This window comes from Pangasianodon hypophthalmus, chromosome 13, assembly GCF_027358585.1.
Source record: "Pangasianodon hypophthalmus isolate fPanHyp1 chromosome 13, fPanHyp1.pri, whole genome shotgun sequence".
NCBI lineage: Eukaryota > Metazoa > Chordata > Actinopteri > Siluriformes > Pangasiidae > Pangasianodon > Pangasianodon hypophthalmus.
The window spans coordinates 5,934,062-5,960,763 of record NC_069722.1 but is presented as its reverse complement, the minus strand read 5'-3'; the positions used below and the strand labels follow the sequence as shown (position 1 = coordinate 5,960,763).

Sequence of the window (26,702 nt, the reverse complement as noted above, 5' to 3'; positions counted from 1 at the left end):
GCCCTAGCAACCGCCCCGGTGTCACGTGACCTTTAGCTATCCTATAAAGGATTAGCATGCTGGTTATGAGATAAGTCTGTCTCCCTTCTACTACATTCTTTCTTTCATTCTTTCTTTCATTCTTTCTTTCTTGTAGTGTCTTATATCATATCATTTTCAGAAATATGGATGAGAATTCGAATTATGAAATATTAGCGGAAATTGGCGAGGGCGCCTACGGAAAAGTGTACAAAGCGAGGGAGATGGGTGACAAACAGCGCCTCGTAGCGGTGAAGAGGCTCAACATCAGCGGGGACCCGGATGCAGGAATCCCGCAGTTCATGATCCGCGAGGTGGCGCTGTTGCGAAAAATAGGCCATTTCAACCACCCGAACGTAGTCAAGTAAGTACAGACAGTTTTATTTAAGAATAACACCTTTTCATTTACAGCTCATGACCACAAGAGGGCGCACGGTGTCGGCTTTAATGTGTGTGGTTGCCAGATTGGAGTTAATCATGCACAACATAATGGTTTGGCTGGATGCCATTTTCTCTCCTTTTGTAACTAGGCTTATCAGCAAACTTATAAGCTCATCAACAGCCTCTTGTTTTTTTTGTTTGTTTGTTTTTTTTTAAACAAAGTTTCTTTGCTGATATTGACTGTGTTTTGCTCCTTAGCCAGTTTTATGTTTTGCGTTTTTTTTTTTTTTTTTTTTTTTTTTTTTTTTTAAAGATTATTGCTTGTCCCACTGTAGGAGATCATTTCAATAAACTCTTGGTCAAATTCTATAACAGACTGTGCAATAACATGTTCTCCATGTCATATTAAATGATGAAGATCCCCTAATGATAGATGAAAGATTAAAGAAATTTACTACATTCTGCTTATATCATCTGGTTTGGGTTTGTATAAACAGAAACATCTTTCAAACTGGGGTGGGACGGTGGCCCAGTGGTCAGCACTCCCACCTCACACCCCCAGGATCAGGAGCTCGAAACCCGCCTCCGCCCTGTGTACATGGAGGCTGCATCAGGTGCCTCCTCCAGGCACTCCGGCCTCCTCCCCCAGTCCAAAGACATGCATTGTAGGCTGACTGGCATTTCCAAATTGTCCATGGTGTGTGAGTGTGTGTGCGATGGGTTGGCACTCCATCCAGGGTGTCCCCCGCCTTGTGCCCCGAGTCCCCTGGGAAAGGCTCCAGCCTCTCCCATGACCCTGTGTATTTATAAACAATAAGAAAATGGATGGATGGATTTTTCAAAGTGAGCTTGAGGTAATAAAGACATTTTTCTGTCTATGAGCAAGTTTTGTTTATGTTTCACCACTGCCACTACACTGTCCTTAGTATCCTTAGTTTTGGCATCATTCCACACTGTCCTCCTAATGGAGGCTTTTAGATGAGCTTCAAGGGTCTCTGAGATTTTAGTCATAATTTCTGACACTGCCAGAACTTTATTGTCAGCTGTCTTTGGTCCTAATAGCACTAAACTGGCCACTGATTAGCATCCATTCTCATGTTATGACAGCATTAAGGACATTCTAATGATTTACTTAAAATTGAATTAGTCATTTATTGTCAGGCCAAAGGTTTGCGTAACAGGGCTGTATTTTCCAAGCGACCTCACCAATCAATATCACAATAGAACTGAAAATAAAGTAAAAAGAAAGAGACTTGACACTTAATTTTCCTCTTTCCCTGATCTTCAGGAAATTCATATAAAGTAATTCCTGTTGAAAATGTGACTTGTGTAATAATCCAGATAGCAGTCGTATACCTGTAACTGCAGCCTTTACTGTAGCTCATAAAAATCCTAATAGACATTATCTTTCTGAAGGTTGTTGGATGTGTCAGCTGGTCTGAGGAAACCCGGTTTGGACCTGATGCTGGTGTTTGAGTACATCGATCAGGATCTTTCCTCTTTCCTCAGCACAGTGCCTGAGGACGGTCTGGGCAGAGACAAAATAAAGGTGAGAGAACCTCTTTCAGTGATCTTTTATTTGTCAGTAGAGTCATATGTGTGTGCATCGTGTCTTCATTTCACCCCTCATTCAGAGAAAACGAAATAGGTTGCAGGCCATTATAAACTTAAACGGCTTATAATTATTATTATTATTATTATTTTTAGTTAATTAGTTGTTCTTAATTTTATCCTATCCTTTATCGTATGCAAAACGAATGGAATGAGAGCTCTTATATTAACCCTCATGTAGTATCTCCCGGCCTGTTCTTTTTCTCTTGTCCTTTCGTACATTAGGACGTGATGCGGCAGCTGTTGAAGGGCCTGGACTTCCTCCACACTAACACCGTCATGCACCGTGACCTGAAGCCCTGTAACGTGTTGCTGAGCAGCCGTGGGGAGGTGAAGATCGCAGACTTCGGCTTGGCGAGGATCTACACTAACTGTATCGCCCTGACACCCTGCGTACGTACCTCCGGTATCCTTCGACAGTATTACAGTGTACACTAGTGACCCTCCACACTATAATGTTTGTGTTTATGTATGTATAGGTAGTGACTCTGTGGTACAGGGCTCCTGAGGTGTTGCTCCATTCAGGCTACATGTCCTCTGTGGATATCTGGAGCGCTGGCTGCATCATGGCGGAGCTCTTCCTGCTAAAGTGGGTGCACACAGTGACACAGTGCCCCTTGTTGTGTTGTTCTTGCATTGATGCTTATTCTTTTTTTGTTGCACAGACCTTTATTCCAGGGATACACAGAGGTCCAGCAGCTTCAGAAGATATTTGAGTCAGTACAGATTTGACTTTCATCCAGTCATTGAATTGAGGCTAATATCAATCACAAATAGTTTATTTTTCATTTTGAATCTTGTCTTTGTGCCCCATCATGTATATTTAAAGGGTGATTGGGTTACCTGGTAAAGAGGAATGGCCTAAAGAAAGCCCCATCCGCTATAACCCAGCCTGGGCTAGACGAGACGTCACCACACAGCTGCTGCCGAGCCTGACTGCAGAGGAAAACAACCTGCTCAATGTGAGTGTTCCTCATAGCCGTATCTAATACCCCTACTATCTATTCTATTTTACAACAATGAATATAATGGGCTATGTAAGTAAAAGATGGGGTGGCATGGTGTCTCAGTGGGTTGCGTAGCTGTCTTGCAGGTCCACGGTCTCTGGTTTGATCTTAAGCTGGAATTATTGTCTGTGCAGGGTTTCACACGTTCTTTCCACATTTGTGGGGGTTTCTTCTGGGTTCTCTGGTTTACTCCAATCTCCAAAAAACATTGCAGACTCTAAATTGCTCCTGAGGTGAATGAGTAGGTGAATATGTGTGTGCATGGTGACTGCACTGGGGCACTGAAGTCTCATTCAAGGCTCCAGATCTGCCACCACCAATAAAGCTCGAATTATTGTCTGTGCAGAGTTTCACATGTTCTTCCCACATTTGCTTGGGTTTCTTCTGGGTTCTCTGGTTTCCTCCCATCTCCAAAAAACATTGCAGACTCTAAATTGCCCCTGAATGAGTGAAATGTTGAAAGTGTTAGTGTGTCGACTTATGTCACCTTCATTTGTGTCATGGAGTTAATAAAATTCATGATTTCTTCATTCTCTCCCCCATGCTAGCAATGTCTGGCCTTCAGTCCAACCCAGCGCATCTCTGCTTGTAGAGCTTTAGCCCACCCTTTCTTGGCTGGTCCTTAACCTTAAAACACGATGGAATAAACACTGAGGGACATGACATGAAGAAACATTAAGAGCAAGGGTCCTGATGGAGGCAAGTGGATTTGATTTGGGCTCCTCCCACCCACATACCCAGGAAATCAAGTAAGGAATAACACACTTGGGGGTGTGCTGTTATAGGGGATTAATCAATGATATGGTGGTGTGATATGGACATCAAGTAGAGTTATTGTTACCACCCTGAAGTTGATTGTTTTCATAAAACAGCATGTCCGAAAGTGTTTTATTCCTCTTATACCGCAGCAATTTGTCGACAGTTATATATTTTCCTATTTATTAAAGAACAACACATACTTTTTATCAGTTTATAGCTACATTTAATGTTGTGGACCAAGTTAGTTCCTGTTATCACTTACATTATAGATATACATAAACAGTTTTCTCTTGAAGTTCATCCTTTTCTGTGGAGCATCGGCCATACAAGTCCTTATGTAAATTGCTACTATAGAAACAATAACATATTAGAAGTAGCACATTAATACAAACCCTGCAGTTGGCACTGTTTTCAGAGCTGCTTTTATAGAAATTGAATCAACACCTTCTGACCAAATCAGAATCAAGCACAAAGCTGTGGTATGCAAGAAGTTAAAACAGGTGGTGTTTAAAGTACAGTTGTCTTATTATGTAGGAAAATAAAAAGGTTGAGCGTATTTATGTGTACGTTTGGCTAAATATTGTTACTGCTACAATCAGGGATTTTGATGCAGCAAAGCAGGAGCATAGACCTTGACGAAACTTTAAAAGTCCTTTCTTTTGTTCCAGCACTCTAAATTTCTTAATAGAACTGTGGAACGAAATTGTTTGTTTAGCTTCACACTTTTGCGAGGTGTGTTATTTGATGATGAAATGATTTCTAGCTACAGTTAATACAACTGCATTAATTAGAAGGAGAAGTGATAAGTATTAATGGCCTGTTATATAAAGTTCACATATTTGACTCATTCTGTGAAGTTTGTATTCATTAGCTGTCTTTCTTTATACATCATTCTGAGATCTGGTATTACACGATTTCCCAACTGATATCAAAATTAAATATGCAAATGAAATTATTGACACTTCATTTGAAGCAGTCATGTAATAATAACACATTCGAATCTTACATTCTTTAAGGTTGCTTACTATACAAGTAAGGACAGAAAAGGAAAAATCATATTAAGGCTATAGCAGAAACCCAGACAGGTATACAAATATTAGGCAATCATAAAGGTTTGTATTTGTTTTTTGTTATCAAAAGCTCAGGTCATGCTTGCTCAGCTGAAATGTTTCCACTGAACTGTAAACAACTTCAGGTCTCATAGCTTTTACTAACTGTCAAAGAGAGCAACTTTGTGTAAGGATGAATTTGATTGTTTGTTCAACAGCATAGTTCGGTTGTTGGTTTTTGTTTTCATGTGTTTCCCTGAGATGTTTTGTTCCTAATCTTGGCTGGATTTGACACTGTACAGTTACAGCTGCTTCTGAAAAACAACTGCCCGTGTTTATGGTTTAACGGGTTGTCTAGGATTTCAGTACCTGTGTCTTTCCAGATGTCTAAAGTGTCTTTGTTGTTGCATTGTTTTTTTCCAAAGCAATTAAAAAGTTTAAAGGATTTTCAGAGTACTGTATTTGTTGCCTCTTTGCTCACTGTGTGATGTTTTATACACTGTCTTTCAATGTACCAGGAAAAAAATTAGATGTGTAAGTGAGTTTAATCCCAAGTGGCTCCCTATATATGTCACAGCAGGACACCCAGGGCCTAGGGATATCCATTTATGTAGAATATGTCTATTTAATCAAAATATTTTTGGCCAAAAAATATATGTCAGCTTTGTCTCAGGGCTAGTGTGTATATATGACGTGCACTGCCTAGGCCAGAGGTTCCCAACCCTGGTCCTGGAGTACCCACAGTACTGCATGTTTTAGTGTTTTCCTGCTCTAATACACCCACTCCAACTCAGGAAGGGCTGTTAATGAACTTATTAGTTGAATCAGTTGTGTTGGGAGAAGGGAAAACACTAAAATGTGGAGGACAGGGGGTACTCCATGATCAGGGTTGGGAACCTCTGGCCTGGGGAATGAAACAGGGGGCCATTTGGGCCTCAGGTGTTCATATGTACACCTATGACCTGGGCATTTTCACACATTCTTACACAATAGGCATCAAATAAATTTACATTAAAATTGACAACACTTTATAAAAGTCTGGACTGACTAAATAAAATAGCAGTCTGATTTGTCCACACACTGAACAACCGTCAAACAACTGGACAGGGAAAATGGCGGTACCTGACTGGTTGTCATGTAAACAACAGTGCCAACACTATTAGACTTAACTTCAGATAAGCATAAATGTTTTAGAAGTATGTTAAATTAAAACAAACGTGTGTTTAATGTGTTTTAACAACAACATGACGAGTTAAGGGGGTTACATGTCACGTGACCAGGTGTTGCTAGCACCTCAGGTAAGTTTCAGTGAAATGGTTGGTTGCTAAAAACAAACTATAAAAGAAACATGCTGGGGAATTAGCTGGGAAATGTTTGAGTTAGTGTTTTAGAAAGGCTTCTTTGAGATTTCAAGGATATACTTAAAACAAATTAAGTTTGTAGGTCGAAGAGAGTCGGCTGACAAAAACAAAAAAATAAAAGTTAGCCTCAGAAGTTGGCTGTGTGGATTAGCATCTAGTTTAGTGTTAGCTACCAACCCCATCATACAACATTATAATGGTCTTTATGAAAGAAATGTGACTATATAACTTTTCAGTAGGTTTTATCAAAGTTTTAAATAATCTTTATAAAGTTTATAAAGTTTTATCTGAGTGGGTTTGTCTCGTGGAAAGCACCGGGTGGTGTGTTTTAAATGCCTCTCTATAGGTCTGAGCTAACTATCCCCTTCTCAGTGGGTTTGTTGATGATCTGGTGAGTAGATAAAAGGTGGAAATCATCAAACAAGCTCATAAAATGTTTGGTCATGTTTGCTGCTTTTATTTCCCCGCAACCTTGACCTCTTCATCTGGAAAACCGCAAGCCCGCAGCCCCAGAGAGGTATTTTTATCATCTCCCTCTCACACACTCGTGTATATTTAACACTCAGCCTAAAAGGGCATTTCTCCGCCTCTAAGCGAGGTGTCGTGCGCATGCGCAAATGCCGCATGGCTGGTCTGGCACAGCTGAGCTGACCCGTCTGAAGAGCATGTAAGTACTCCTCTGTCGATTTAAAACAAATAATAATAATAAACACATAAATGTGTGAGAGAGAGACAGCTAGAGACAGCTATTTTCTTCATTATTAAATCATCCAATTAGCCAAACAGAAAAAAAACCCACTTTGAAATTTGTTTGTTTTTAAGCAACATCACCTTTGTCAAAATATCAGTGTTTTCTCGACTTTACATGATGTCTTTTACTAGACTGGAAATGCTCGTAATAATATTTATCTTGCATGGAGAACACTAGCTGCGATATATAGCTGCACTATTTTTATTTCTTTTTTTGCTGTGCGCGCACCTGTTGCTAAAGCGCGCGCCCGTGGAATTTCAGCTCATAATTCATCCGTCAGCACAATGCCATGCTGTGGACACACACTCTTTGCATACAGATTTGATATGCTTTTTAAAAGTTATTTTGGAAATGCCATTCATGTGTGTGTGTGTGTGTGTGTGTGTGTGTATATATATATATATATATATATATATATATATATATATATATATATATATATTATATACACATACACACACACACCCACACAGAGTACTGTGCAGAAGTCTTAGGCACATACAAAGAAATGCTGTAGAGCAAAGATGCCTTCAAAAATAATGAAATTAAATGTTTCTACATTTAAAAAATACTATAAAGAGCAGTAAACAGTAATAAATGAAACAAAGGCAATATTTGGAGTGACGATCCTTCGCTTTTTAAAAAAAAAAACAGTAGTCTCAGGTACAGTGTGTGCAGTTTTATAAGGAAATGAGCTGTAAGTGTTACTGAGCATCTTGCAGTAGCAGCCACAGTTCTTCTGGAGACTTTGACTGTCACACTCGCTTATTTTTGCAGCAAAACCCAGCAGCCTTCATTATGTTTTTTTGTCTGAAAAAATTTTTTTTATAGAGTCCTGGTTCTTGGTGAGTTTGTGATGGATTGTAATGGCCATATTATAAATAATAAGTGTTTGGGGTAGGGTGGTCTGTTGGTTTCCTGCTACTGAGCATCATGAAAGATTTTGGGGATGCTGAATCTGTGGAGAGTCCTCACATCCATGGACTGCCACTTGTCCCGGGCTTCTCTTTGGGCTGATTTCCTGCTGCAGAGATTCACACTAACCTTACCCTAGCATACCTAGGTGTATTGCAATGTCTACTGTATGATTGATTTTTAGGAAAACAGTTGAACACCAAGACAAAGCAGGAAGTGTTTTTATATAGAGAGTGCTAGGGAGATTTACATAGATGTTTATTTGCCTACAGCTCTGTTAAAACTGTGTTTCATAAGGAAGGTTATATTTCAGTGACTTATATAAGTTCTATTTAAATAAAAGAGCTGGGAAGGGGAGTTTGGGGGTTGTGCTACTTTCCATGACTAAATTGCTTTTTTCCGAATCACAGTTTGTGTCCGAAAAAGCAATTTAAACTTGTCTCAGCTTCACACACTCCGCTCACTGCCCATGGACTTTTGATACTTATTGTGCACTTTTCTGTTCACACTATTCATCTCCTTAGCTATCGGCATTTCTATGTATGTGCACATATATGTTTAATTCTTCTAATGGGTAAACACTCCCATTATCAGAGCTCAGTGAGCTTTTTTTGGAGCTACGTCTAGTCGCTGGATTGTTCCCAACATGGTTTTGCTGCCAGGCTACCAAACTGCCTTTTTCCTGTGAAAGATGACAAAAATTCCAGGCTCTCTAGTGAAAGGCAGAAGAATGTTTTGTAATGTAATGCAGTTTTGGAATCCAGAAATTGTTCTAATCATAGAGGAAGATATAGTGTCTTTTATTGCCAAGGATTTTAGAGCTGACTTTAGCCTCCAAAATAGACCCCTGCAAAATAAGCAAAGGATCAAAACAAAGGTTGCACCTCTTCAGTAAAAAGAGCCAGTCACCTTGTTGGTTAAGGCATTACAAAAAAAAAAAAAAAAAAAAAAAAAAGATTCTTATACTGATGTGTGTACTTTGCTCTATTAGTTATGGAGAAATTCGCATGTGCAATTGCTGCATATGTAGTAGCCGGAGCAACCTGAAAGGTTTTTCCTTGTAATTCAAATCCATCTTTGAAACTTCAACCTGTCCATCCATTTCTGGTACATAGTTCTCTCCTCATTCAAGTAGAGCATTGCCACGATTGCCACTGAGTGGACAGACTTTACTAGAATGACTTTGTTAGTGTACATCTTGGCTCTGATTCCTGAGTATTGCCAGCAAATGCTCAGAACAAGTGCGTGTGTTGGCACATCATACAAAGGCATAATCCTGATAATCATTTTGGGATTGTCTTTAAATCTTTACCAGAGGGTGCCAATAATTCTGGAGCTGACTGTATTATCTATTGTAGTGTCTAGTACTAGACAACAGGGAAGTGAACATGAAGCTACTGGCGTTTATGTAAAGCTCCTAAAACCGTGATGATGTGTGGTTAGCAGCATAGTCATGTACTTACTGCTGGTTAACTATAGGGCACTGTGCTCTGCGGACATTAGGCTTGTGTGTGTGTGTGTGAGTGTGTGTGTGTGTGTGCCCATGTCTGTGTTTGATATAGTTCCTGGATTAGTGACGTGAGTTTAACTGATCCCAGACATAAACAAATAACATACTCTCTCCTTGCCTACCTTTACCCTCTGGTGAAGCATTTAAAGGTTTAGAGAGCTCTACAACAGAAGGTTTCGATATCAGAAAGCATTAAAAGCAGAACCATTTTTCAAGGCTAAGAACAATTAATTATCCAATGAACCATTGAAGAATCATTGAAGAACCCTTTTTTTCCCACTAAGTGTATCTTGAGGCCTTCAAAGTAACATCCTCCATCACACTCATCACACTGCTTTTTCTCTCACACACATTCACTCTCTCCACCTCTCGGCCCTTAACACTGGATGGATACATGATGGGATGGGCAGTTATAGGAAATGAGTCAAGCTCCAGGTGGTAATAGTAACTCTGCTTTCTGCCATATCACATCACCCTGTTGTTGATCATTTTCCTGGAACAGCATGTCCCGGTTTAGAAATGATTACTCTTATCTGAATAATTGAATAACTGAATAACTTACTGTTACAAAATGCTGCCACCGAAAACACCTTCCATAAATGTTAAATAAACTTCTTCCTACAGAAAGCGTCACCGTATCAATGATCTTTTTCTTTGCTAAATAACATGTTTTTTTATTACGTTTATTATTAGGAATAGATTACGTGGAGCATCCGCCATACAAGTACCTCTGAATTCATTGTTATTATAAAAACTAAAACATACCAGAACGAGCAAATTAATATAAAACTATAATTTGAATTACAGCTGGCACTATTGTCTGTGCTGCTGTTATAAGAAATGAATCAACAACCTTCTGACCTATCAGATTTTAGGAGTTTCACAGCACTGTGGCATAATAATAACTAAGATAGTAAACATAACTCTACTGGAACTTCATTTTTTGTCTCATCAATGGAGTTAATCAAGTGATGGACCAGGTTTTGCTTTCAGGGTGCCGAAAGTTCTCTAGGCTTCGGAAAAACCCTCTGCTCCTGTCCTTAAGTGCCCCCGGCTCTGTTTTATTGTCGGTTGGCGCGTATTGTGCTTCAGCTCGGAGCTTGGAAAGGCAGGAATGCTGACGTTAACAGTTTAGGTGTTTGGGAGCAGCTGAAGCCTTGTGCTTCCACACCCTCAGTTAAACACACATCTCACACACACACACACACACACAAACCAAATCTTTTGTGATATGCTGATTGTAAAATATATTAGGTTAATATTAACATATATGCATTCAATACTCATTGTGTTTTGACTCCATCTCTGAGACATTCGTCTTCGTCGCGCTCGGCCCATGGTACCGTCTGTCTGATAAGGTCATGATGTCATTATTTATTCACGGTTCCTGGAGCTCAGCTTTGTTTGTGTCTTGGCTGTGGCCTGGAGACCAGGTAGCCATGGGTAACTGTGTGTGTGTGTGTGTGTGTGTGTGTGTGTGTGAGAGAGAGAGAGAGAGACAGAGAGAGAGCAGAATATATCTCTGTCTACTCCAGTCCTGTTTTAGGCAGCATCAGGTCATTAAATCAGTTTTAATATGACTAACGGACACTAAAATAGCCTTTGTGAAATTGCTTTTCCCTTGACCTCTGCCTTTGTGCTGCCCAGATGCTTTTAGGACTCGTGGATTCACACACATATCATGCTGGTCTGCACAGCTGTGGCATTAGAAAGGTTCTGTTACTGGATCTTCGTTTTTGCAAGTTACAGCCTACTGTTGATTGATAACAATGTTTTTGTAGTGAAATATTTCCAGCAATGAAAGTGTCTGAATTTTAAAATACTTTAGAGTCAAGCTGAGTGATATGATGATATGATATTGATGTTGTGATACACATTACACTTTTCCGTGGTATTGCAATATCATTTTTTAATTTTATTTTTTAATAGTTTTTAATAACTGTTACTCTGATTGAAAGCAGCTGATTAGATTTTAAATGTTTTGTACTGTTTAAAAAATTGAATTGTAAAATTTTTAATCTTTAAAATTTTTTAAATCTTTGTAAATTTTTACAAAATTTTCAGTGTTAATATTTTTTGTAGAAAATATTATTATTATTATTATTATTATTATTAAATAAAGGTATCATCAAGCTCTTTTTTTTACAGTTTAAAAAAATGCAACACTAATATTTCAGTTTGTTAAAGACTATTACACATGATACATAGTGTGTATCTTAGAAATGTCAGGTATTGTGATTTATTTTATATTAAAATAAATAAATAATGATATTTGGTATGTTAGATTTCACAGGTCGGCAAATATTAACAAAATTGACAAAAAATATTTATAGAGGGGGAAATATATTTTATTTTCAAATAACTTTTAAAAAATTTAATAAATTTTCTTTTAAGAAAATTGAGCTTGTTATGCAAAAAATCAATCTGAAAAACAATATGTAACAATGATTATATGGATTATGTTAAATTAATCAATCAAGGATGTGATGATTATAATATGATCCTTTGCATATACCCTATATGAAGCCAATATTAAAGACACAGCATATTTGACTGAAGTTAGTTGAAGCCAGCAGTTTTGAAACTAAAAATATTTGTACTCTGAACAGAGATTTTAAGGGCTGCTTTTTATTACTAAATGTTGCAGCTTAAAAATCACTGATGAGACTGACTGATGTCAAAAAAATAAATAAATCAAGTTATTGTCCAAAGAAATCTTTTTTTTATATATATACATTTGGTAACTCATAGTAACACAAAGTGTGGTTTTGTAACTAGAATTCACATTATTTGTTACAGTGGATAGAATGTTAAAACATAAATCCTACTTTAGTTAAAATAGCTTTTTCTTAAAGAAGGATCATATTTTGACAATGCCACAGTGACAGTTATTGGTCCTGTGCCTAACAGCTGTATTGTGTTGAAATAGTCTGTGTCACTGAAAAGGAAAGCGTCCATGCAAGTATAAAAATGACCCGAACTGTATTATTTAGTGAAATGTTGTTGAAGCGCTGGGTTTGTAGAGTTCATGCTGTGCTGTGAAAGGTTGCCGAGGCGCTGCCGTGTGTCAGAGGGTTTGAGTTACAGTGCAAGGGGAGAATCCCAGATGCTAGAGCAGCAAATCAAACCAGGTCATCTTACAGAGCCGGAGATGTACGGTTCTCTTAAGATGGCATGCTGGTTTGAGAATAGACCGAAGTGGGAGCTAATTTTTATAGCTGACGTGTTTAACAGGTGGGCACGGTTATCTTAAGCACTGAGTTGTGTTAAAGCTCCCTGTTAGGAATACAGGGAACACAAGAGAATGTGACTCCTGTAGATTAGCTGTTGGTCAGATTTCTGATTAACTCAGGGAACTAATGAATGCTGGGATGATGATTGTGTTAGATGATGGGATTAACTACTGATTCTCTGATTTCTCAACAGTGTTGCGTCCTCAAAGGAGTGACCACAATGGTAGACGGCTGTCTGATTAACAGAGCCAGCTCCTCTCCCAGCTGCTGATTGGTCGAGACTTTCTGCTCTCCTGACTCCTCCCATTTCTTCCCCTCTTTGAAGTCTGGAGCTTAACTAGACCCCGGGATCAGTAGAACCCCTTTTATAAATGCGTCTTCAGCCTGCCCTTACAGCAGAACCCGCTTAGGCTCCCTAGACAGGAAGTGACAAAACAGGAAGATGGAAAGTTCAGCGGCAGAATCCCGAGCCGAGAGGATTGCTCGCTACAAGGCTGAAAGGAGACGAGAGCTGGCAGAGCGCTATGGAAACAGGGAGGAGGAGCTTCCGTCTAATTGGTCAAAGAGGGAGAGGGAAGGGCGTGGCACACACCGTGACTCCACCCTCTCTGACATGAGCCAATCACATGGAGTTAGCAGAGATGTGAAGGCACGTGGCGAAGCTCCAGCTGAGGAAGAGCTTAAAATCTCCAATGGATACAACGGGGATGCTAAATCCGAGAAGACCAACCTGAACAGGTTACATTTACACTCTGTTTTCTCCACATAGTGGAAGAATCAAATGTGAGCATGTTTCATGCTACATCATTTCTTAACTTACACTCACCGTCCACTTTATTAGGATCACCTGCACATTCATGCAGTTATCTAATCAGCCAATCATGTGGCAGCATCACAATGCAAAAAATCATGCAGATTCAGGTCAAGAGCTTCAGGTAATGTTCACATCAGAATAAAGACCTCTCTTATCAACAAGGCATTTCTACCCACAAAACTGTCACTCACTTAATGTTTTTTGTTTTTTGCACCATTCTGTGTAAACTCTAGAGACTGTTGTGTATGAAATTCCCAGGAGATCAGCAGTTTCTGAAATACTCAAACCAGCTCATCTGGTACCAACATCCATTCCACAAAGTCACAGAGATCACACTTTTTCTTCATTCTGATGTTTGATGTGAACATTAACTCTAAGCTCTTAACCTGTATCTACATGATTTTATGCATTGTGTGCTGTCACGTGATTGAATGATTGGATAACTGCATAAATGAGCAGGAGTACAGGTTCTTATTAAATTGACCGGTGAGCGTATTTCTTAACTTAATGTCATCAAGGCTAAGATTAGTGATGCATAGGAGGAGATATGAAGTTGGATCAGCCATAGGGGGCAGAGTTTAATTTTAAATTGCTGTTTTTCAGGAACTGTAATTTGGTGTACTGTATCATTTGTGCTATCTGTAACTGGTTTTCTAATGATGACTGGGTTACTTAAAAACATGGCCTACATCAGCCAGTCAGCATTCGTCGGGCATTTCACAGGGTTGAGATTGAGCTACCTTTACAAAACTCGAACAGTCTTTATCTGTGGTGTCTTTAGCGTTCTGTGTAACTTGGCAAGAACTGGCCACCAGGGCCAGTGGTACTCCGGAAAGGTGCTTGGACCCCGCTTGTGGCTAATTTTAGTTGTTTCAGTCAACACTTTATGACACTGCTGTGTGATATTTTGACATATGTGAACACCCACTAAAGAAATGACCCCTGGTGCAATAAACATGGGGTCTATGTGTTGTCACATCCGTAACGCTCATAAACTGCTACACATCTACAGTATGCATAGGACATCTTACTTTTCAATGCTGGTCTGCTTTCTAACAGAGAGGTCAAACCGTCTCACAGACAGTAAGCTGCAGAGTGTCCGAAAAGTTAGGATCCAATGAGAATAAAAGGACATGTACTTAAGTTGTATTTTTTTTAAAAAATTTTTTTACAACTTATACTCTACATGTTCACCCTTTCGCACTTTCTCAGCCGCTGTATCATGTGTTTCGGAGTTTGCTCGACATATTCGGATTGACATATTTGCTCACTGTATTCCAATTGGTTCCTGACTTTTTGGACACCTTGTATAATGCCTCAACTGTTTTATGTGTTTACTGTTGGCCATGTTATAAAACCATGTTTTTTTTTAAGATATGATTTTTTTGGTTCATTACTGGGATGCAGTTCAGTAAATGTTAAGAGAAAAGGGAACTTCCACTTACAAGTATGACAATTTGTCATAGTTTCCTCATCCGTCTATTGACGCACTAGCACTGAAGTAACTTTAAGTAACGTTTGGTTAAATTAGGCATGATTGTGTTAAAAATAGAGTGATTGAAGATCATGAATGTTTTCAGCAATGATTTGTGTCCACGTTATTTTTAATGGACTTATGAATGATTATATGGTGCTTATGGGTTGGGTGTTTTGAGCATGGTTAATAATTTAAAGTTGACAGAGTGCTCAATCAACAGAAATGCTATCATTATTAAAATTATGCAATGTTTATTCATCAGTACGTGAAGGTGATAGCTACCAGTTTAGCATTAGTGACTAACTGCACACCCATGTTAGGTTTTTCAATATGTCAGAATTTTTTTCTGTGGTTTCTTACACTCTGAAATGGTTATCTTTATCCATTTTTCTAGACTTTATAGAAGTTACAAAGCTGAAATGATAATTTTAAACCCTCACATATCAGAGGGTGTGTCCCACAGTTTGAAGGCAGGGTTTTTGTGATTTGTTGTTTGTGTGAATATTTTAATATTTTGACTTCTATTATTTTTTATATAAAGATTTATGTGTAGCCTACTGAAGTGAGTGCATAATGATACACCATGCAAAACTGGTAGTTATTCAGTTCAATTCAGTTTTATTTGTGTAGCGCTTTTAACAATGGACATTGTCACAAGGCAGCTTTACAGAAATATATAAATTCAGAATATAAATTTTAAACTTAAATCCTTAATGAGCAAGCCAGTGGTGATGGTGGTGAGGACAAACTCCCTGAGATGATATGATTAAGAAACCTTGAGAGGAACCAGACTCAAAAGGGAACCCATCCTCATCTGGGTAACAGCGAATAGTGCAATTCTAAATAATTCCCTTCTATACCTGTGTACTACATGGTCAACAAGTGCAACTGTGTAAACTGGAAGTTCCTTATAGTTTTCACATGAAGTCTATTTTGTTAAAGTTATCAACTGTTCACTGATGGAGACTTGAGTACAAAACTGTTCGTGGCAATTGTAGTCCTAAATTGTGGCAATTGCAGTCCAAAGCCATCTTCACATTTTTTTTTTAGTGGTACCATCCTCAGTAATGTCATGGATCTTTAAGCTGTCCATGTGGGGCCATCCTCAGCAGCAGCGAGTGATTTCCAAGTGATGATGAGAACTCCAACCAGAAGTAGAGCATCAGGATGGACCAGACAGATCCAGAGAGCAGAAGGGGTCAGGATCACTGGTATCTCAGGAATAGCATGTGTAGCTTGAGGGAGAGACAGAGAGATTGTTAGGTATGCTAATTGTCATGTAATGGTTAAGGACAATGTACTTTGTGTGCAGAGTGAAAGCAGGGACTCTGCCAATACTAGCTATGACAGCATAACTAAAAGGGAGAGCCAGAAGGTAAAACAGACATGAAGGCGCACTGAGAGATAAAGCGACCAGCCACTCCACCGTCAACAAACCTGAGTGAACGCGTGAGAGTGGGCGGGAAACAGCATCCAAACATCCCAGTTCACCACAACACGCTATGCCTGTAGAACCCTCTAGATCTGGTCCTTTACCTAAGAAAAAAAACTATTCACTAAAGTCCTGACTAAACAAATATGTTATTCTATAAGCTTTCCGTATTTGTTAGCTCTGTAGCTCTAATTCAAAACTAAAGAAATTGGTTTACATTTATTTTTTGGCTAAAATATTTTCTTTAATTAAATTGTGGTCAGGCATCTTGCTGTTCATTTTCATGTCCATCAGCTCACTCTGTCATTGCTGTCTTTTTGTCTGCCACATGTCTGTCTTCATTCAGTCTGATCCGTCTCCACATCCACCTCTGTTACTTGGCACTGATTTTTTCTTTCTGTTGTTTATCATCCTTCCACTGAACTGAATCACTCCTCTTCCTCATTCACTGCTTCATCATTTCTCTGGTTAGGTTCCAGTGTATTGCACATACTCTTGAACCGTTCTCTCTGCATCTGCATACACAGGAAACTCAGTGTATAACTGCATTGCCTCCAATCCAGCACCTCAGTCTTGCCCCTTCTCTTCGTTGCCCCTCTCCAGGCAGTGTGTGTTGGATTCGTCCAGCATGCTGGCTACGGAAAATCATCCTGACCCTGACTTGCCGCAGCTTCGCACTCGCGTATCAGTGGGTAAACTGAAAAGGGCCCTGCTGCAGCAAAGCTCAAGCTCAGCTGCCTCTGATAAAGTGTAGGGACGTGTGTGTGTGTGTGTGTGTGTGTGCGCGTGTTTGCGCGTGCGTGTGTGCGCTTTGCACTCCTTGAACAAAATAATAGGCACAATAATTGTATGTGTGGTGAGTAACTGTCTAATTATGCAGGACTGGTGCTGGAGATGATGCACTTCAGGACGATGATAAAAGTCACATGTGCCTGTGGCTGAATGAGCCTTAACAAGCTTTAACCCGTAAAATGTATTAACATCAGCGTTAATGCCACTTGCACTGTGCTGTTGGTGTTTTACACTTAATAAGAGATGTTGTGGTAGGAGGAACTGATGGTAGCACTGACTCACTTTCTCTGATTTGACTGTCTTTTTTTAAAATTCTTCCTCCAGTGCTGAAGGTGGAGGCTCTGACGCAGTCCGAGACCCATCAGTGAAAGCAGGATCTGATGGCGGTCGCCGGCGTACTCGACGCTACATGCCAGCGGGGGCTTCCGGGAGCCGTAAAACCAGCGACCGTTTCCGAACGCAGCCAATCACGGCCTCCGAGATGCAAGAAAGCTGCGAGTATGTCACTGCATGTTAGAATGCTTTCCTAGTTCACTGTAGGTTTTTGGTGGCTGTCAAAAATGCATGTGTTCCCATTGATTTTCTTTTAACTTTTGATGAAACATACTCTGATGTGGCCACGTGTCAGCCAAAGGAATATGAAGGAGAAACTAATCACAGTTGTCGCCCCACATCCAGAACTGTACAATCCAATCGACCAGAGTTATCCTTTACTAGAGTTATAGCACAAACATATCACGTAAAAGCTATCTTCTGTCCACAAACATGCCACACACCAGCAGTCCGTATCAGTTTGTGTCAAATAGTCCTTTTAAATATAGCCATTATGTAAGTATATGTTAAGGAAAAAAAGGAAAATTAAAGGATAGATATAATTAGTTAAATTAGATTTTAATTTCAAATCAGTTCCTTTTTACAGTGAGGAATAATGGAGCTATAAAACCACAGACACCTAACGATATCTGTGATACTCAGACAAATGTATCATGATGGTAACATATAGTATCAATATCATATCGTCATATTTTACATGTGGAGGTGTGGTAAAATAATTATAATACTAGATACTGTATATTTCTGGGATTTTAATCCCATAAGAATGAGTAATGTTAGTGGTTTTTTTTTTGTTTTGTTTTGTTTCAGATTGTTTATTTCCACATTTGGAAAGACTTTTTATAGCCAGGAACCCTTTTAACTGTTTAAAAAAAAAAAAAGAGATTCTACAGACTCCCAATGAACAGCTTGATGTGATGAATACTATTTAAATTGGGTGTTTATTAGAGCCAGAAAACTTTGTATTTCTGAAATTTCCACCAACAGCACTCTTTAGATAGGTCCAAGCTGACATTATTTATAGGCCTACTTGTTTTTGAGTTAGCGAAGTTTGGATTAAACCTGTTCAGGTCCGGTCAGTCATGCAAATAACTACAAGGACTCAATAATAAATGTAAAAACTTTGGTAATGGACAGTTCTGATTTCCACCACTGTAGCAAAATGTAAAAACCCTGTCTGAAGTGACATTTGGGTAAATATTCTGTTATATCCTGTGGGAAAAGAGTTTGTGCAATTTGTCTTATGGAAAATCTCCATGAACTGCTGTTCTCCTGTTGAAACCAATCCAAAACCAAGTTTAAAACGCAGAAAAAAAAAATATTATAGTTGAGTTTCAAAGTGACTTTTTTTTGAGGTTTTTAGGTCCGATATTGAGTTCCAAGCACAAGTAAAACCTACGTACATGTTATCGCCTTGTGACCTACTAATGCACAGACTTGCTCAGCCACAAACCCTCCAAAAATCTGTTATGATAAAGGTCAAGGCAATCAGTTGGCATTAAAGCTATGAGGTGCATGCAGCACACAAGGAACATCTGGTGTGACAAGACACTCCCATCTCTGTAATTTACAAAAGAATTGCTTATTAGCACTGACGTCCTCAGGCAACATTACTTAACGAACACTGGTGCAGAAAGCTTATCCAATCCAAGTTGTATTTGTTATGCAAATATAACAACTGTATTTTTTTATTTTTGAACAGATTATTAAAGTATTATTCAGAAGAAATAGATAGTGAATAGTGCCGGAGTGTCTATACTGATGGAGAACCTTTTTTCCCAAAGGATGTAACAGAATCTTTAGCGACATGTCAGGTTATGTCTACAGGTACGTAAAAGACTACGTAATCGTTCCAAACCTCGGTCTGTGCAGTCTGAAAAATGACTTCGATGATAGAAAAATCCTAGAGATACACCAATAATATAATTATCTAAACATAAATTATCTACATTATCTAAATCTAGTCGGAATAGGGCTTAGGTTGCTCCTGAAATACTAAATTATAAATATAGATATTGCAACGAGAACTAAATCAACTTAATTTAACAAAAAAAAGAAGTTTACTATGTTATCTCTCTTTTTTTTTTTTTGGTTATGGATTTTGTGTATGTTTTTACTTCTAGACATTTTAGCAAAATGTCTAGAAGTAAAAGCAAAAGCTGAAATGTGTGCTGGATATTATTGGTCGCTCCAAATTCTGCTTGAGGATCTTGTCACTTTGTTTAATACGTTTGGCGTAGATGTGTCTTTGTATACTTTAGTGTTGTATTGTTACCGAGTTGAAGACTTTGCTACGGTGCTGATCCCAATTCCTGGAAAATATATCTATAAATACATCCTTATGAAGCAGTCATTGTGTTTTAATAATGCTTATCTTTGCTGGAGTAGCATGCCTAAAGCCACTAACAAACCTACAGCTTATAATTAGGCTAATACACAAATGATATCATGTTACGTTGTCGCTATAAGTATATAGTCTGGAAAATACGGTACCCGTGCTCGACCCAAATAAAAGAATGTCTGTTGGCTCTGTGTGTGTTTTGCATATTTCCTCGTTCTCACTTGTAGAACAGCTTTCCTAAACAGGTCAGATTAGTTTTCTTAAGTGCTGTTGGACAATAAATATTGTGTAAATACATGATGATAAATACAATCACAGGTTTGGAAGAACATCAGCTTTTCTTAAACAGGGTAAAAACACATTATACATATACACATGATACACTTCCTCTTTGGGTTGAGAAGCTTATGTCGTACAAGGCCCTCTCATTCCCACCCAGTTGAGTGAGAGCTCATCACTTTAAGTGTTACACTTATGTCATGGCTTTAACCTGTACAGACGTGTGTGTGTGTGTGTGTGTGTGTGTGTGTGCAAGAGAGAGTGAATGTGTGTGTCAGATCCCGTAAAGGGAAGCAGCAAGGTCATAAAATCAATGTGAAATCATCTTGTCTTTTGTCTAGCGGGCATATGTGCCTGCATCTCCCTTATTTTTGTGGTTGAGGAGCTTCTGTGTGTGTGCTTTTGAACGTGTGTGTTGTCATCCAGTTAAGTGTGTTAACTCTCTAAGTGTGTTATTTTTTTTTCTTCACTCTACAGAGTCATGGACAACACGGATCAAGAAAACTCAGGTTAGTAATGTTCGGGGAAAGAGTATATGTTTCTGTTTGTGTGTTTGTGTGTTTGTGTGTGTGTGTGTGTGTGTGTGTGTGTGGGAGGTGGGTGTTTGTGGCTGTAGTTGTTGTTTAACATGAAATTTTAAAGCTGATTGTGTGTCTGAGTTGATCAAAGAGCTGTGTGTAATGGGCATCTGTGTACATGGGACTCTTTGAAGCAGTCGCTTCCTTCACTGTTGGAGTTTTCATGATACCAGATTTTGACCAGGTCAATTATTGTGTAACTGGAACTGAAAAAACAATTTGAGGATGAAAATTCATAATTGAAAATTTATAACCACAGTAAACAGAAAGTGAAAATGCATGGCATGGAAGCAGTGTAGGCAAAAAAGAAAAAAAATAGATACATTTTAATAACTCATTAACCAAATAATAAAACGCAGTTTACAAAAGCTCATGAACGGATTCTTACTTTTTTTTTTTTTTTTTTTTTTTTTTTTTTTTTTACTTTCTATAACAACTTTAAAAATTAAGTTTACACTTCTTTTTTTATTTTTTTGTGTCATTAGTATAAAATAAGAATAACTACTTGTACTTTAATAAACAGCCTTCACCTCTCTGATCTCACCTGATTGGTCAGAAGGTGTTGATTTAAACTTTTTTTTTTTTCATTTACATGTGTAAATTTTTTTTTACATTTAATTGACATAACACTGCATCTTCAGTATTTTGGTACCTTGGTACTTAGTACAAGCAATAATTAATTGCTGCAACTAGCAATTTATAACAGAAAATAAATAAAATAGACCATAGACTGTTTTTGAAATCTAGAAAAACAGTCTATAAAAAACCTCAGCTTTATTGCTGCAGGTATAAATCTTTCTGAGTTACTTTATTTGTGGTGGAGTGAAGACTGTAATAGACATTTACAATATATGAGACACAGAATGGAGTGTTCTGAGTGTGTGTGAAGTGTGTGTGTGGGGGAGAGAATTGTAGCTACCATAATCATAAAGTTTGTGGGTTTGTCTGTTTGGTACTTTTTTTTTTTTTCTTCAGAGGAAGTTGTTTAAAAGGTTCAATGCCAAATGATTCAAGTGTTAGTCAGACTATGACATCACAGGTTTACATTAATCACAGAGCTTTGTTATGGTAAAGTGTGTGTGTGTGTGTGTGTGAGAATAACTGATGTCTGTATGATGTAGCAGAAGGCACAAGCAATTTAAGGAAGTGCATTTTTGCAAGAAAAAGATCACATTTTTTCTTTTCTTTCAGCTGACGTGAAGTTGGACGAGAAAGCCATGATGAGTGTTGCTGCCAAGATGTCTCTGTTTAAGGTCTGGTTGGTTTTTTTTTTTTTTTTTTTTTTTTTTTTTTTTTTTTTGGGGTGGGTTACATCATAGTCTTTGGGTTTGGTTAACAGAATCGAATCTTAGCAAAACAAGAAATAAGAAATAAATACCAAATTCATACAGATTTGACGATAGTAACAGATTTACAGAATTTTTTTTGTCCTAGATCAAGCTTTAGTCATCTGACACAATACAATTTGTCCAGAAAACACCATGTGCTTTCAAATTATGCTCAAAAATCCTGATCAGTTCTCGAAACCTGGATCTCGTGGAATTTCTCATGAGCAAATGTGAATTCAGCTCCAACACAGCAGATGACTTAACACTTTGTGAGTCAGTGTGTTTCATGCTGTATGTATAAAAATGTAAATATTGTGTTTTTACACAAGATAGTCAGCATCTCTCCACCCTACATTTCAGGATGTTGGCTCGATTATTGTCTAAAATGGCCTAGACATGAAGAATTGCAATCTGATGAGTTTTACTTTTTACCACCGAATAATAAAATGGTGGACAAAAGTCACTTCCTGTTTTCACTCACATTACAGCAGATATGTAGTCATTTCCTCAACAATCTCTGTTTTCTCTCTTTTGAAGTTTATAAAAAAACGCAGCTTGTCATGTTACCATGAAACCACAGTGCAACCAAAGTGCAAAGTCCTTTGTCATGAAGACTTTCCCGTAGTGGAAAACTTACTGACAATGGAGTCTCCTTCCATAATCACTAAATAAATATCAACAGTTTAAGCCATTCATGTGGAGCGTCCACCATCCAAATGTTGAATTGAGAATTCAAGGCTGCTGTGGTATTTTTATGGCACAGTCTTCTTATAGATTTTTCCCCCTGTTTACAAGTTGTGCTTCGGTGCTACACTGACTGATATTTGTGTCTTCTTGTAAAGTCAGCCTGGATAAAGCATTAGTGAAAATTACAGTACAAATAATACACAGCTATAATTAGATTAACCCCCTGCTCTGTGTCGGTCTTTGGCTCGTGGCTGGTAATGGAAAACTTGGAATATCAGGTTACTGAGCGCCTCTCTGGGATCCATCTGTTACAGCACCATTCACCCCACTGCTATTTTATTCATCCACCTGCTGACCCACTTCTGCTCTGTCTTTTGGAGACAAACGCAAAGAAGTCCAGTAAAAAGTGCTAAACTTGTACCCTCAAGTTTAGTGAGAGCCCAGCTATAGGTTACGTCATATTTATTTGATTGTGTTGGTAATATTTCTCACCATATTCTATGTCAACTTGGAAGTCGACAGAAGTATCTTAATATGCAGTTTTAATTATATACACGCCACATTAAACAATTAAATTTTTTGCCTTTAACAACATAACATTCAAAGTTATGGGATAAGAAATGAGAGCCCTTTAGTGCTCAGGCATCTGAAGAATCCAAGTCTCAGAAATACAGATTTTGTGTAAATTAGGCCAAAGGTGAAGCATTTGGAGTTCCGATGGAAGGGTAGATGCTTTCAGTGAAAAAAGGATTCAGCTTCTTGAATCCTCTTCAAGTTTTCCTCAAGATAAGAATGAGAAATAGGACCTTTTACAGGCTGCACACTTGAAGTTACGGGCACAAGGTGACAAGTTTGCGATTAGTACTCAGCAAGGAAATGAGCAAACTCCGCTAGTTCCACAGTTCTGAATGAAAGGAAGTAGAACTCTGAATGCTGGTCTGAATGAAAGGAAGTAGGACTCTAGTTGTCTGTGTATTTTTGCAGTAAAAATGCTATTTGAAAATCTGCCAGTGGACAAATTTCTGATATGTCTCCTTTAGTGTATACTAGCATACCATTTCTTACTAATGGACAGGACATACAAGACGATGACTGTATAATTTGTGTAATACGTTACTGTATGAAGGTACTTTGTATAATCATCTGATGATTCTGTAATTCACTACTACCTTAATCTGGCCATTTGTCAATTCTCCTTTCTCTCTTGTGCTCACAGGAACTGGAAAAGAAGGCAGCTCCTGAGGCTTCGTCTTTCCTGAGGCCTCGTTCCAGCAGCAGCTTCAACTCTCGGGTTCGCAGAGCCCCCACTCAGCCAATCAGCTCTGATCAAACGGGACCGACAGACAGGTGAGCAAGCTAATTAATAATAACTAACTAATAACTAACTAACTAATAACTATCTTTCTTGAAAACAAATGAACATAAACCAAACCTTCCCTGTCTCTCCTCTGTGAAGTAGCTCTCATGTTGCTGTGCCAGGTGATGCCCAGACGGAACAGACACAAGCGGAGGCCGAGCAGGACGACGCCAGCTCTAAGCTCTCTCTGAGTGAGAAACTGGCACTCTTTAATAAACTCTCTCATCCAGTCATGCCTAGAGCTGCGGGGGGTCCTAGAGGGCCAGGAGGGAACGGCGGCTCTGTAGAAGCCTCAGAGAGACGCAGGCAGAAGGGAGCACGTTACCGCACGCAGCCCATCACTGCAGATGAAGTCAACCTGGTCAGTGTGTGTTTGATGGTTTTATCACACTCGCCTTCCTAAAAGCACCATTCCAGTTATAACTTTGCTACAAAAGCATTGTTTGTATTACTCTAGTGTAGTTATTATTCTTTTACAGTAATGCCACAGCTATTATTATGAAGTTGTATTGAATTTCTAGAATATATCTAGGTTTCAGGAAGCCTTGTGAAGAATGTATGCAACAAGCCTAATGCTAAATACAAATAAAACATCTAAAACAGAAAATTTGAAACATGCAAAAAAAGATGAAAATAAATATGAAAAAGTGAACAAACTGAAATCCCTGAGGCATATCAGTACCTGTAACAGTAGCCTAATTTGGGTAGCTGCTCATGTGTACTATGGAAGATAAGATTTATTTGTAAGTACAGTCTGATGTGTTTGTACTTTGGATGGTTGCTGTATATACAAGAGAGGTCCATACAGTTTATTATTTTGCCAGTTACTTACTGTAGCTTGATTATTGCCTGATGCATCACAATAAACTTGCAATTCCTTGACCATGATATCTATACTCACTGGCTACACTCACTTTATTAGGAAAATCATACTAATACTGGGTAGGACCCTGTGTTGCGCATAAGACAGTCTCAATTCTTCATGCCGTGGATTCCACAAGGTGTTAGAAACACTTCTTTGAGATTCTGGTCCAAGTTGACATGATTACATCACATAATTTCAAAGGTGCTCTATTGGATTCAGGTCTGGTGACTGCGGAGGCCATTGAAGTACACTGAACTCATTGTTATGTTCATGAAACCAATTTGAGATGGCATGGTGCTTTATCATGCTGGAAGTAGCCATTGTAAGTTGGGGAAGTTGTGGCCATAAAGGTCAGCAGCAATACTCAAATGCTCGTCTGGTGTTAAGGAGCCCAGTTTGTGCCTAGAAAACATTCCCCACACTGTTACACCACCACCACCAACCTGAGTTGTCTACACAAGGCAGGTTGGGTCTATGGATTCATGCTGTTCATGTCAAATTCTGACCCTAACGTCTGCATGGTTCAGCAGAAATTGAGATTCATCAGACTAGGTGACATTTGTCAGATGTTCTGCTGTCTAGTTTTGGTGAGCCTGTGTCCACTGTATCCTCAGATTACTTTTCTTGGCTGACAGAAATGGAACCCAGTGGGGTCTCCTGCTGTTGTAGCCCATATACCTCAAGGATGTTAGTTGTATGGGCTACAACAGCAGACGTGTTGTGCATTCTGATATGCTTTTCTGTTTACATCGGTTGTAAATAGTGGTTATTTGAGTTACTGTAGCCTTCCTGTCAGCTTGAACCAGTCTGGCTATTTGCTTCTGACCTCTCTCATCAACAAAGCACCCAGCAGAGGGTGGCATGGTTGTGCAGCAGATAGCATTGCCACCTCACATCTCTAGGGTCCCTGGTTTGATCCTGAGCTCAGGTCGGGTACGTGGATTGGCTGCTCTCAAGTGCCCCCAAGGTGTGTACATGGTGGAACTGTAATGGACGGGTGGCATTCTTACATCATTCCCAGTGTTCTGAGGATAGGCTCTGGATCCACCATGACTCTGAACAGGACAAAGAGGTTACTGAAGATGAACAAATGAATGAATGAAGACCAGCAGAGGTTTTACTTGAAATTTCTACACTAGTATCTGAACAATATGGATCTCTTAATGCAGTGACACTGGTATGATCATTGACTGCTCAAGAAAGCACCTCAATCACCAGGCATTTCTTTCCGGCAGCCAAGATTTGAATACATCTGCAAGTCCTTCTATCTCTCTATCTGTCTCTCTCTCTTTCTGTAGGTGCAGAAAGGCCCTGTCCTGCTTCCTTCTCTGCATCTGCCCCCTGGCCTCTCTGAGCAGCAGCAGGCTCAATCTGTCAACCTCAAGCCCAGCGAAGTGCGTCTCTCTGACTCGCAGTCCAAGCCAACTGAAGATCACGAGCCCAAGACTGCTGTGCAGATCAAAGGCATCTTGAAGAAGACCAGCCCTGAAGACGGTGGCGTTAAGGGAGGGGCCAAGTCCGACAGCATCCCTACTGGACAAACGCCGGTGCAGAACGGACAGCGGAGTGAAAAGATTACACTTGTTACAGCAGGAGAATATTCTCCAGCTCCACGTTCTACTGCCCCCTGGAGGCAAAGAGTGAGGAAGGATGCCACCGCTTCCTCCCAGAGATCTCGCAGGCCCGCCTCCATGACTGAGGACTGCCTGTCAACACCACTGAGCACAAGAGACAGGTATGATTTCTCTCTATGTATTCCTGTCACTTCGGGTCTAACAGAGGGCCAACACCATGCATGTGAGAATGAATGAAAAATTTTGCTTT

At 39.1% G+C, this 26,702-nt stretch overlaps 2 protein-coding genes across 6 annotated transcripts in view; both read left to right on the top strand.

The window, feature by feature from the left end:
* cdk21 (cyclin-dependent kinase 21) overlaps nt 1-5,271 on the top strand; it is a 5,831-nt gene extending 560 nt beyond the window's left edge. Inside the window, exons 2-8 of the mRNA XM_026916974.3 lie at nt 137-382; nt 1,816-1,948; nt 2,236-2,403; nt 2,490-2,599; nt 2,676-2,726; nt 2,840-2,972; nt 3,566-5,271. Coding sequence (XP_026772775.1) covers nt 165-382; nt 1,816-1,948; nt 2,236-2,403; nt 2,490-2,599; nt 2,676-2,726; nt 2,840-2,972; nt 3,566-3,643 — 891 coding nt within the window. The 5' untranslated portion in view covers nt 137-164 and the 3' untranslated portion in view covers nt 3,644-5,271. The remainder of the gene's footprint in view (nt 1-136; nt 383-1,815; nt 1,949-2,235; nt 2,404-2,489; nt 2,600-2,675; nt 2,727-2,839; nt 2,973-3,565) is intronic.
* Nucleotides 5,272-6,709: 1,438 nt separating this feature from the next.
* svilc (supervillin c) overlaps nt 6,710-26,702 on the top strand; it is a 33,283-nt gene continuing 13,290 nt past the window's right edge. For 3 of the 5 annotated variants that reach the window (XM_026916321.3, XM_026916320.3, XM_026916318.3), the window contains exons 1-9: nt 6,710-6,853; nt 12,789-13,333; nt 16,922-17,068; nt 17,435-17,608; nt 20,541-20,572; nt 21,833-21,894; nt 23,873-24,003; nt 24,113-24,374; nt 26,177-26,613. In XM_026916321.3, coding sequence (XP_026772122.3) covers nt 13,038-13,333; nt 16,922-17,068; nt 17,435-17,608; nt 20,541-20,572; nt 21,833-21,894; nt 23,873-24,003; nt 24,113-24,374; nt 26,177-26,613 — 1,541 coding nt within the window. In that variant the 5' untranslated portion in view covers nt 6,710-6,853; nt 12,789-13,037. The remainder of the gene's footprint in view (nt 6,854-12,788; nt 13,334-16,921; nt 17,069-17,434; nt 17,609-20,540; nt 20,573-21,832; nt 21,895-23,872; nt 24,004-24,112; nt 24,375-26,176; nt 26,614-26,702) is intronic. The other 2 variants (XM_026916319.3, XM_026916322.3) reach the window with 2 other exon arrangements.